The 13,174-nt window shown below is 33.2% G+C and overlaps 1 protein-coding gene across 3 annotated transcripts in view; it reads right to left on the bottom strand.

Annotated features, from left to right (window-relative positions):
- Nucleotides 1-13,174, bottom strand: part of LOC118203294 (endothelin-converting enzyme 1-like) — a 260,831-nt gene that overhangs the window by 234,893 nt on the left and 12,764 nt on the right. For all 3 annotated transcript variants that reach the window (XM_085824282.1, XM_085824273.1, XM_085824278.1), the window contains exon 3: nt 4,158-4,202. In XM_085824282.1, the coding sequence (XP_085680408.1) occupies nt 4,158-4,202 (45 nt within the window). The remainder of the gene's footprint in view (nt 1-4,157; nt 4,203-13,174) is intronic.

Genomic DNA, 13,174 nt, shown 5'->3' with positions numbered 1-13,174 from the left:
TTCCAGCAGACTGTAAGCAACAAAAAAAAAATGAAGACTCGACTCATTTGACACACACACACACACACACACACAAAAAAAAAAAAAAAAAAAAAAAAAAAAAAGAAGAAGAAGAAGAAGGGGGGAAAAAGGAAAAGAAACAGTAATTTAAAGCAAACCAAAAAATAAGCTTCGAACAATAACTCATAAAATTAGCGATAATTCAATCAATGACATGATTAATGATTTCTGAATCTTTAGATTCAGATAGTATGGAAGTTGAAGAGGGTTAAAAGCTCCCAAACACGTGCTTCCGCGCAAAACCCAAAAAGCAGCAGAAAAGGAAAAATCGTCACGAATAATGGCCATCAACATCTCATGGAACTGTTGCGGCTTCCATCAAAATCTCGTTAATATCAAACATATGATCAATATCTATCATCCGGTGTGCTTGACAGTACAGGAAACTCCGTTGAAACCAAAAAGCAGATTAACCTGAGGAAGAAGTTTTTTAACAGGAAAGATAATCCTTGTAATGATCGAGTCAGTGGAGGTCTTTTATCCTTACTTGACTGTCATTCCAGCTCAGTATTATTAACAACAAACTTGAAAGCCATTATAGCAAATATACGAACAAACCGGTTCAACTTCTTCTGTTTACTTGCTTCCTAATCATGACATCGGTTAGGCAGATTTAGATGATTTCACTGTGCAGTTGCATGAACTCTTTATCAAATAGGGCACTTAACGGTAATGAATGTGCGGACAGTATTTCTTCGAAAAACCGGATATTAAGAATGGATAAGGTAAATTATCTGGGAGGTCATGTTAATTATCGCTTTACCTAGAGAACATATATTATTTATGTTACCGGCAAGGTATGAAGCAGTAATAATCAACTTGGAATTTGGATGGGCAAGAGCTCAAAACAAGCTTTTTCCAGAAAAAGACAAATATATACTATAATCCTTCATCCTATAATATATTATGCCTTCCCCAGCGCTAAAAAAGCATCTGAAAGGGATCTTCAAATGATTTAAAACAAGATTTTGAGAACGATTACAGATGCTCACTTTCTAGTTTGAAATTAGCTACCGTATGACATGCTAAAGATTGATTATATTTCTAACTATTTACAGAAATGTAACGGCAAATTCTTCAAGCAAGAAATAAACTGCAGTCAAGCAAACAGTCAAGGAGTCACTCATGTACGTAGCCATTCCCGAAGATTACAGCATTTACTGCACACAGGATGAAAGACCATAATTTCCGTAATCTACGTTTTCATTTTCATTCTTTTGCATTGCATTGTATTGTGTATACTTTGTCTTCTTCTATATAATTTTGTACAGGTTTCTTCCCTGTAAATTTCCTCTTTAATAACAGTAATGTAATATCTGCTTGTGCCTGTATCTTTTTCAGGAAGTTTATATTTCTTTGACTCTTTGTAAATATTTTTGGTTATTTTTTCTCCAGGGTTGTGAGAAGATCCTTCAACGATGACAAGAATTTCTGTATATTTGTGAGACTATGCTCTCCACCCTTTGCTTTAATTTTCTCCGTTTATCCCTAAATGGAATTTTACTTGTTTTCATGACACCTTTTGGGTATTCCGTCATATTACTCTTTTAGGTATTACGTCAGCATAGCTTTTGACAACCAATATTTTCGGTTCTAAAAACATAACCATGTCGCTTTCAAACGTTAATGCACAGCGATCATTCTACGCTTGCATTTGCTGAGTGAACATTACTTTATTTCATGTCAGTTACTTTGCGTATCCTTTTTTTATTTCCCCGAACAAAACCACTTTCTTCTGTTAACACAACTTATTCAACATTTGCGTCTAGTGTAAGTATTTTCGTTTTCAACCAATTTTAGTTTATCCTATTACATTTCTTTTTTATTTTAGAAATGTTTCTGATTTAAAATGTTTTACTGATTAAGTCCTGTTTGAAGATTCCAGCATGTCCATGCAGGACTCTGACGACACTATAAGATTATTTTTCTATTTTTATACAACTTTTACGCAGTTATTTTGATTGTGTTTTGAACATTCCATTTAATAGCTGTGAGATGATATCGATCAAATGTATCTAAAAACCCCCTGGTTTTGCCTTGTACTACCAAATGTGCTCCGGATTTAAGGTAAATTTCCACTCAATTTCATCTTGTTATTTTTAGATCTAAATTTCACTAGAAAATGCTTTCTTTCCAACCGTTTCATGAACAAAATAAATACGACAGAGAACAAAAATTTCGGAGAAATTACCATAAGATCTTAACCATAAATCACGAATTTTCAGAAGTTATTGGTATGAGGTAAAAATACAGCTTTCCATTATCTAATGTTGAAAATATGGATGAAATTCTTGATAAACAATAAAACTATGGAAACAACAGGCGTAAAATCTGTTCAAGTGAGGCCAAGAATAGACTAGATTTACACTAATATTAACATGCATGGCAAATGGAATAAAGTTAAAACACATGGTCATTTCAAGAGGAAAACAACTCTTAAAATGAAATTCCCGCCAGACAAATTCGTATGTTTTCATGAAAAGACGTGGATGGGCGATAATGGTGTATAGTTGTGGAGGGAAAAGTGGGCAGAGGCGACCAGGTGCTTTACGAAATCGACACAGTTTTTCGGAGTGGGATACGTTTCGCAGTCACGAAACGACAACACTAAAAGTCGCTTAGCACGTAACAATATAAGATTGCTGTTATAACGGGTAGTTTAACTTCGATGCTAAAATCTTTAGACGTCTCTGAATAAACTAGTCAAAGATAACATGCGTAAACAATGGAATAAGTGTATGATGATTGGAAAAAAGTCATATACGAAATGTGGAGCTATGCAGACTCCATTACTTGATGTGCTGTATTATTTCGTGATCAGATCACGGGAAAAAATGAAAATACAAACAGCGATCAAATATTTCAAAAAGTATGGGACTTCTAACGGCTATGGATGGCACTGAAGACGTTTTGTTATAGGATACTGATGACGAAGCGAAAATCGACTCGCTAGGTACAGAATGGGATACATATGGCAAGCTTCTCAATAACGAATGTGAAAATGTTGAGGAGCTATTTGCATAGATGATGAATAATTCTTTCTTCAGGATTTTAAATATGTTGGTGAATGAATAGTTAGTCCAAAGAGGAAATTTGCCCAGAAGGGCTATTAATTTCGTTTTGGCATTTTGCGTTGATTCACTATAAATGTCTGTTCACTTTTCAAGTTGTTGCCAGCAAAAATTAGAGGCCTGTGTTATATTTAAAGAAATTAAATAATGAAGAATCTACATAAATGTACGTATGTTTCTCGAACTGCGATAAAGCGACGGTACCTAGAGGCATCAAATTTTGAATAATGGTCGTTTCCACCCGAATATGGGCATCTGGGAGCCCAAATTTAGAATTTGGAATTTGTTTTATTATCTATTTCAGATTCTGTAAAACTTTAACAAATCTTAACAAACTCAACGATTTAAAAGCGAGCAATGGCAACACTGTAGGGGGGAAAAAAACATTTTTATCCAGCGCGCGAGACTGTGTATCGGAAATCCTAAAGATATGCTCTTTTCAAATTATTTTGTGATAGTGCTGTAGAATCGAATTTTATGGTTTAAATGCAAAGAACACGATAATTAATAAATAAAGGTACCACACAAAACGTTAAAAAAAAAGACCCCTTTAGGGATACTATAAAATCTGAAAAGTTTTCAGATTTTTGTTAGTTGTTGTTGTTGTTATCTTTTTAGTTCATTATGGTTTTAATTTAAATAAATTTCAATCAAATGTTTTTATCTGTGATATAATACGACCCGGATTTTGATTGCCTTTTTTTATGATTCAACTATCATATTATCCGCGGAGATATACGGTAACTTCTCATTAAATACTTCGAAACTTTTTAATGTTGTTATTGTTGTAGATTGTTTAGGTAAACCTACAATATAACCATATACCAACGAAGTGTAGTTAAAAAAGTGGTTATAGAACGATTTTGGGGTGGACGGGAGAAATAGAAATATTAACATATGTTTGCAAGCCTTTAAAAAATTAATAACGTATTATTCCAAGTTTTTGTAAATTATATCTCTGCAAAAATATCTTAGTATAGTCTTTAAAGAAAAACTTTGGCATAAAGAACTTTGGCAAAAACTCACCTGCTTTAATAGTTGGATATTTCAGAGAACTATTTTCAACGGCACCTAGAATCAAATAAAGTGATTTACTTAAATAACTCCGGTGTAAATATAATTGCAAATGAAAGTTTTATAAAAGATTGTGCAGAAATACCGAAACTAAAAGTATCCGGATCGTTTGTTCCCTCTACTTCAAGAAAAATTAAGTTTTAGAAACACATAACAAAGGAGTTTTCTGCATTGATTTAAATAGCATAATACCAGAAATTAAAATCAATTGTACACTTTTAAAATCAATTTAAATAAATGTATTATAAGATCGTAGTGTATTATGAGATCGAAAAACGAGTAATATTTAAAACATTTTTATTTCAGTGAGTTAACAATGTGTGGTAACGTAATGTAATCTTGGCATTTGAGATTTTCCAAATAACGAAATCTATGAGGCTCAATGCCATTCATACCTGCACACACAAGAACTGTATTATGAAAGTTCTGACATTTTTCTGCCAGTGTATCTTTAGTCTTTAATATCTGGTTTGGTATCATCGTGTAGCTAGCTTTTGGAGTAGGGTAATGAATTACAGTGTACAGTAAATAATTAAAGGAACTGGTAATGAAACTGGAATTACAATTTTAAAGCAGTAGATTTTTTAACTGCGATCGAATCTTTTCTTGTAACTCATGCAAGCGTCACTGCCATAACTCTACGTGTAAAAAGTATACTTGTTACTCTATCAAATGAAGTTTTAAAAAATTGAGACTTTATTCCAAAAAAGCAATGACCTGAGCTATCTTTGAATACTGAATATACTTAAAACTGTTACATCGAACATACCTTATAACAAAACCAAGGATATAAAGAATGAACTTTTTGGCCCCATACAATTTTCTATGCCTTTAATATTATTTTATATTACTACAGGACAGGACAGGACTAAGTGTGGGAAGCACCAACACATCGCCATTGGCAGAACCGGTGTCGCTCCTTCACAGTAACCGTCTTGAGAAGAACACCTCCACAAGACGCAATTATGCCACGCATCGGTATTGATTGAAAAGTTATCATTATGGCAGAGAGAACAGTTGCTGATGAACAGAGCATGGCCGGGAGATACAGTTGCTGATGACAATGACATTACAATGTAATACCATACATTACAGTTGATGGTGAAATATAAATATAAGTATATGTACACAAATAAACAAATATAATTGAATGGAAAAACATTAAACGTTATTATCTTGGTTAAGTTATTGTGATATTAATGTGATGCTTTGGGACAGTGTAATACATATTTGAGAATTGCATTGTGGGTGTCGTGGGTTTAAGTTGATAGGTTTGCTTAATGTGCAGTGTCAATACGGAGTTGCAGTTCATAGATGGTTCACAGTTCATTGACAGTTCATTAAAAGTTCATGGATTGAGTGAGTGTTCATACATACAGTAGAGTTCACCAGTTCCAGTTATGCCATTTTTTTATGTGCATAACTGTGGTCGTATTGTCTAGGTGCTAAATGAGTACTGATCTTGCTACACTAAGATAATATATTGCAATGACTATAAAGGCACCCCCACTGGAAAACTGGCGTTTGTGCCAGAGAAGAAGAAAGCGAACTTTCAAATGAATGAAAATCGGATATAACGAACATGAAGGATATTTGCGGTTGGAGCACATTTTTTTTTTCATAATTTCCTCGCCTTTTAACCGAAAAAATGTTAAACCTTACAATTATCCCTATTTAAGATATTATGTTCTCTATTACAACCATGTTAGGTTAGCAGAAAACACTTTTACATTACCGTCCTTTTATTTTCAGCCCCAATTTTTTCTGTATTCTAAACTAAGGCTATGCGAGACAGGTATAACACCTAGTTCTTGGAGAACCAGAACACGCAATAAGCAGACTGCAATAAGACCCTGAGACACCGTGTATAATATTCGTGATCACTGAATCAAAGAATCTGAAGAAATTCTCTGATTTCATTCAAGTTCTTTGACTGAACTGCCAGACAGGGCTCTGTTAAAAGCTGATGGAATGATAGAAATTTTGAAATTCCTGCAATTCAGGGAAAGAGCAAATAGTGAATGGATTCTAATAATAATGGGGATATGCAGGTGATTTGTCGTTTAGGAAAAGAAACTATTTTATTTTCATCGGTATGCTTTGTTTCAGTATTTAAATTATGTCCGTTTAGTGAACTTTTTGCATTTCTAAAGTCTTTAGATGTTTTGGAAGATTTATTATTTTCTTTATACAGTCTGTTGCACCTCTGATTTGAAACTATACAGATTTTGGCAGGAAATAAATGCGTTCTCGTTGGCTTTTAGATAAGAAATATTAGTGATAATGTTATCATCTCCATTCATATTTTTCCAGAAAAGCGAAACTTCATATATGTGTTTTACTTAACCTCTTTATTCTCCTCATAGGAAATTTTCTGTATAAAAAAATTAATCCATATGACAAGCTGCAAACATATAGCATTCTACATCTAAACTAAGGTAAGTATCATTTGAAAAATATGGAAGGGCTGTAATCTAATCCATATTTGCAAGCAATATAGTTTTATCTAGAACTTCGCTGGAACTCATGTGGGAAAATCGAGTCTAAACCATTTCTGCTCATGGGAAAATATTAGAATGCGAAGAAAAAGCTGAGAAAGGACAGAAAATAAGGATGCTGACGAAGCATAGTTGAAATGATCCTCCATTCAAGGAAGCCTCATTCTGCCAACATCTGATGTAATGGATCAGAATAACCCAATGCATTTGAAAGAAATACGCCATGTAAAACGCAAAATATGTTTTATGTTTCAATACCCAATGCATTTGCCAAACACTTTGTATAGTTTGTATTTTTGTGCTCAAACGGTGGACTGGATAGTGTCGTGAGGAAAACTCAAAATTTTCTCATCACTAGGTTTTATTCCTTACTCAGACTGCAACAAGTTCTAATATAGAATGATTAATTAAACATGGCAAAATAAAATACCTTTTTAATAATTTTAACATTTTGTACACTTCTAGTTATACTGTTACTGTTTTTTTTATTTAATTTGTTATTTTTATAAGAATTGTTTCATTTCTCCGTGCAATGCAGCGCGTGACGAATTTTAAGAGAAAGCTACGCCGGAAAAGTAAAAATACAGGAGCACGCGCATTTAACTTTTAATAAATAGTTATCTCGTAATTTATATTTGAATTGAATAAATGCAATTGCGTGTTAGCTGTAACTATAAATCTACTCTTTTGCTTTCCAGAAACCTCGAGAAAAATAAAAATCACCAGAATGTTGTCGTGCATGATTAAAAAGCTTTAAAAAGCCGGAGGAAAACATCTCAGTTGAGTTGTTTTGATAAATGTTGTTGTTTACTGTAGCGAATTCGCGTTGAGATCGTATTAGCTTTTTCTGCCTTTTCAATTATGTCCTATTTAACGTTTTATCAGTTTAAAATATAACTACTGTGTGATATTGTACGAATACCTGTGAGGAAAAATTTAGGCATTTTATTTTATTTCTTGTGATAAGAACAAATTTTATTACGTTTTCATAAGACTTGTGCATTCAATCTACTACGAAACCGTACGCACGCATCATTTTTTGGTGTCAGGAGTGGGGTGTTGAATACCAATTACAAGAGCAATGAAAGAACAATTCAGGCAGATGATGACTGCATTTGCTGCATTCCAAGAAAAGATGGAAGGGGCCTTCACCTCTGTTAAAGGGGAAAATAAATCGCGTTTAAGAATCTGCTAAAGAAGAAATAAAAGCCGTTCAATGAAAAAGGAAATTACTTGCATAATATAAAATAAATTTGAGGCTATGGAATGCCGAATAGACGCGGTTGAGAATAAAATTGGACAAACTGAAGAAAGAGCTTCCTCGGTAAAGGAAGAAATAGAAGAAAGAGTTTCTTCTGTAAAAGAACAGATAGAGGAGAGAGTTTCTGCCGTTTGTTACTGATGACAGGGTTACTGCGGTCGCCAAAGAAGAAAAGTTATTTTAAAGAAATTCGTAGCGACGACAGGGAGCAACTCCGAGGGTTTTAAATTGGCTGAAAAGCTGCGTAGTATAGGTGAAGAAATTAAAGAAAATAACTTAATAGCAATATTACTATGTTCTTTACCAAATTCATACAACTCCTTAATAACTGCAATAGAAAGTAAATCGGAAGCTGAATTGTCGCTAGAATATGTTAAAAACAAACTTATAGATCAGTATTGTAGACGTGTGGAAACTAAGAAAGTTCAAAAATACGATTAAATTGCTTTAAAAAGTAAAAGCGAAAATAAATCAAAGTATGTTACACGATACTGTACTTATTGTAAGAGAAATAACCATACGATAAACGACTGTTTTCATTTAAAACGCAACGCTAGAACTTCCCCGAAAACAGATGTAAATAACAGTAAAGTAAGAAATTATTCTCAAAATTATAAAAGTAATGCATGCCAAATAGCAAATACGCAAAGTTTAGAAAACATAACAAAACTTAAAGAAAATAAGTATCTTAAAAGTACTGAAACTGAAAATTCGCAGATTCAGTTTAATCAAGTTCTAAAAGTGGAAAATAAACATGAAAGCACGCAAACGCAAGAATGGGTTATCGACTCAGGAGCCTCAACTCATATGACGAGTGATAAGAATTTTTTCTCTCAGTTAAATGACTCTAATAAACAAATAGTAACTGTAGCCAATGGTGCTAAATTAAATTCTTGTGGTATTGGTGAAGGCTATTTTAAAGTTCAAAACTTTAAGGGTCAGATTACACAAATAAAATTAGAAAATGTATTGTGTGTACCAGGTTTAGATAGTAATTTACTCTCTGTTCAATCTGTTACGAATAAAGGTTTCATTGTTACATTTGATAGTAATAAGTGTTACATAAAGCGTAACAATATACTCGTAGCCGACGGCAACGCTCAGCAAGGTTTATATAAATTGACCGTAAACTCAATTGACGAGAAAGCATACTTAGCTAATGATGTTTCATGTTCTAATACGAACTGTATACTAAAATGGCATCAAAGATTAGGCCACAGAAATATAGATGCCGTAAAAACACTTGAGAAAAATGATTTGGCAGACGGCATTAAACTTGGCAAATGCACTCATAGTATGGAATGTTCTACTTGTGTAAAAGCGAAACTAACTGAAAAATCTTATCCCAAAACTGGTTTTAGATTTAAAAATTCACTGGATTTAGTGCACACAGATGTGTGTGGGCCAATTGAAGTTAACAGCTTAGGAGGGAAAAGATATTTCGTAACTTTCATTGATGACTATTCGCGTTATACTCAAATTTATTTTATTACATCAAAAGATGAAGTATTCTACAAACTTAAACAGTATGTTGCATCGACAACAAATAAATTTAGAAAGAAAATAAAGGTTCTCAGATCCGACAACGGTACAGAATACTGTAACGAAACTACTGAAAATTATTTAAAGAAACTTGGTATATTTCATCAGACTTTTGTTCCTTATTGTCCGGCACAGAACGGCGTCGCAGAAAGGAAAAATCTCTCTTTAATAGAAATGACAAAAGCTATGCTAATAAACTCTAAATTACCGAAAGGATTCTGGGCTGAAGCAGCAGCTACTGCCGAATATCTTCGAAATAGGTTACCAACTAAAACCACAGATAGAACACCATATGAATTGTGGAATGGTAGAAAACCAAACTTAGTCACTCACGAGTATTTGGCTGTAAAGCATTTTATTATGTGAACAAACAAAAACGGCGTAAATTCGACAACAAAGCTGAAGAAGGAATATTCGTAGGATACGATTTACGAAGTAAGGGATACAGAATTTATGTAGGTGGAAGGAAAATAGTAAGTAGAACAGTTAAATTTTCAGAAAACGCGTCTTTATCTGACAAACATGCAGAAAATAATGCTGAAGATTTAGAATTAATTCACTTCAATAACTCGCAAGAAGATGAAGAAACTAATGAAGAAACATCTCTTGGTGATGATTTTACAGAAGATTCAGAAAGTTCTGAAGAGTTAATTAAACGTGAAGAAAATGTAGAAAGAAGGGTTTCTAGCAGATCAACCAAAGGGGTCCCACCGGAAAGATTCTCCTATAAAGCAGAGGACGAAGAATCAATCTCAACTAAAAATAAAGATTCAGAAAGCTTTGAAGAAATTCTAAACTTAACCAAAACGTGAACAAGAAGCTTGGATCAAGGATATGCAAGAAGAAATACAGTTAGCCACAAAAGTCTGCGTACAGACTAAATTTTAAATTAAAAAAAACACCTAAAGCATAGAATATGTATTTTAATCATTGCATTTTTTTCTTCTATTAGCTAAAATTGTAAGCTTAAATAAAAAGTAAACGATATCAGTGTAATACTTTTTACATCTTTCCAAAAAATATATTTTGTCAAAAAAACTTAAAAATTCCCTCCAATAAGTCTGCGTACACTTTCAAGAAAAAAAAAGAAAATATTAATTTTTTACATTACTTCAATACTTTGTAGGATATCCTTTATTCTTCAAAACAGCTTGCAGATATCTGGGCATTGACTGAACTAGTTTTTCAGTGTCATCCGACGTAAATTTCGCCAGTTCTTTCTGAAATTTGCTAATTAGCTCATTTCGCGACGTAATATTGTGTTTTCGAATTCGTTTCTCCAATTTTGCCCACGAATGTTCGATTGGATTGAGGTCTGGTGACTGTGGAGGAGTACGCAACTGTCTTGGAGTGTTATAGAGGAGATATTCCTTCACAATTTTAGCTGTATGTTTCGGGTCGTTGTCTTGTTGGAAAATAAAGGCATTAGAAAGGTTTAAATTTCGGGCACTGTCTCGTAGATTTTTCTTCAGAATATCCAAATAAACATACTTATCCATGACTTTATCAATAATGTGAAAATTTCCAACTCCTTTCGACGACATACACCCCCATACCATCACACCGCCAGCTCTATGTTTGACAGTTGGATTTAAATTTCTCAGATTCAGTTCTGTTCCTGGTTTTCTTCATACAATAGGGTGGCCATTAACTTTAAATATTGTAAATTTACTTTTATCTGACCAAATTACATTGTTCCAGAAGTCCTACGAAAAGTTTAAATATGTTTTGGCAAAAGCAATTCTTTTCTTTCTATTTGTCTCGGAAATGTATGGCTTAGACCTAGGTTTGTGTCCATGATAATCGGCCTTTCGCAGCACGTTTCGTACAGTTTCAGGAGAAATTTCATTGTTGCTAGTTAAAAAAAATGTCTTTTGCAATCCTTGCAGCAGAAAGCTTAGGATTTTGTTTAATTCGTAAAGGAATTTTTCTTTCTTCTCTCTGCGTTAGCTTCTTCGGTCTCCCACCTCTTGGTTTTACAGCAAGACTATCAGTGTCAAGATAGTTTTGAATAACTCTTTGCACACTAGAAAATGGTTTTCCAATGGTTTTACCAATATAACGAAGAGTTTTACCTTCATATCTCAATTTGATAATTAGTTGTTTCGTAACTAAAGGAACTTCTTTATTGGTTGCCATTTTCGTCAAAAAAAATAGAAATAACAACTTCCAATCAACGTGAAATTTGCTTCGGAAGTCAATGACCTTGAAAGTGTAACCTTCTTTGCATTCTCAAATTTGAAGTTTAAAAGTTAGATAAGAAATCCCCTTCCTCCTTCGCGTTGTACGCAAACTTTATTGGCTTTGATTTCTAACCACTTATCTTTTAAAAATTAGTGTGCATAAATTATTAGATATAAAAATATTACAGTTAAATAATTTCAAAGTCCCTTATTGAAACTAAATATTTAAAAAATAAAACTTTAAGAAACTACCCTTTTGCACCTTAAAATTTGGATTTGATATTACTTTTCTTGATGTACGCAGACTTTATTGACTAACTGTACATTCTCTAAAAGAAAATGAAACCTATACACTTACAGAATTACCACCAGGAAAACATGCAGTAGGCAGGAAATGAGTGTTTAAGACAAAATATGATGAAACGGGTAAAAATATAAAATACAAAGCACGCTTAGTAGTCAAAGGATTTGCCCAAAAATACGGCAGTGATTATGATGAAACGTTTTCACCAGCAGTGAAACACACTACGATAAGAGTTTTCTTAGCATAGGCAGCGTATAATAATGCCAAGGTACATCAACTAGATGTTAAAACAGCTTTTTTGTATGGCAACTTAAATGAAGAAATATATATGGAACAACCAGAAGGATTCGTGGTTCCGGAAGAAAGACATAAAGTTTGTAAATTACAGAAGTCGATTTATGGTCTCAAACAAGCAGCTAGGTGCTGGAATGCAGAAATTGAAAATACATTGAAGAATCTTGGGTTCAGTCAAAGCAAAGCAGATCTTTTCACAAAAGTGGTTCGTAATAAAAGAATTAATTTAATAGTGTATGTTGATGACATCCTAATAAGTTCTACAGAAGAAGGACTAATTCTTCAAACAATTAATGATTTAAAGAAACGTTACCAAATAACGCACCTTGGTGAAACTAAATATTTCTTAGGCATGGAAATAAATCGCAAGGAAGATGAAAGTTATCTCTTATCACAGAAAAATAAAATAAATCAACTTGTCAAGCTATTTCAACTTGAAGAAGCGAAACCCGCTAGCACACCAATGTAAACAAACTATTATAACCTAAACAAGGAAGAAAATCTCCTAACTTCAAATGATAAATTTCGCCAAGCTATTGGAAGTCTTTTGTATATATCATCTACCACAAGACCAGATATTACAGATTCAACTCACATACTCAGCAGAAGGTGTAATAATCCACGTCAAAAGGACTGGAATGCTGTTAAAAGAATCATTAGATACTTAAACACGACAAAGAACCTATCCTTACAAATTTCGTCGAGTGAAGAACCTAATATTACAGTTTATTCAGATGCTGAATGGGGACAAGATATTGAAGATAGAAAATCTACATCAGGAAGTGTTATTTTATTAGGAAAAAACTGTATTTCGTGGTTTTCAAGAAAACAAACTTGTGTTTCTTTATCCTCAGCAGAAGCTGAATATGTTGCACTATCGCAAGCTA

The sequence above is a fragment of the Stegodyphus dumicola genome, chromosome 1, assembly GCF_044657685.1.
Source record: "Stegodyphus dumicola isolate Sdum_Otavi_A_Nest chromosome 1, ASM4465768v1".
NCBI lineage: Eukaryota > Metazoa > Arthropoda > Arachnida > Araneae > Eresidae > Stegodyphus > Stegodyphus dumicola.
The sequence above is the reverse complement of the archived record's forward strand: the minus strand, read 5'-3'. Positions and strand labels throughout refer to the sequence as shown.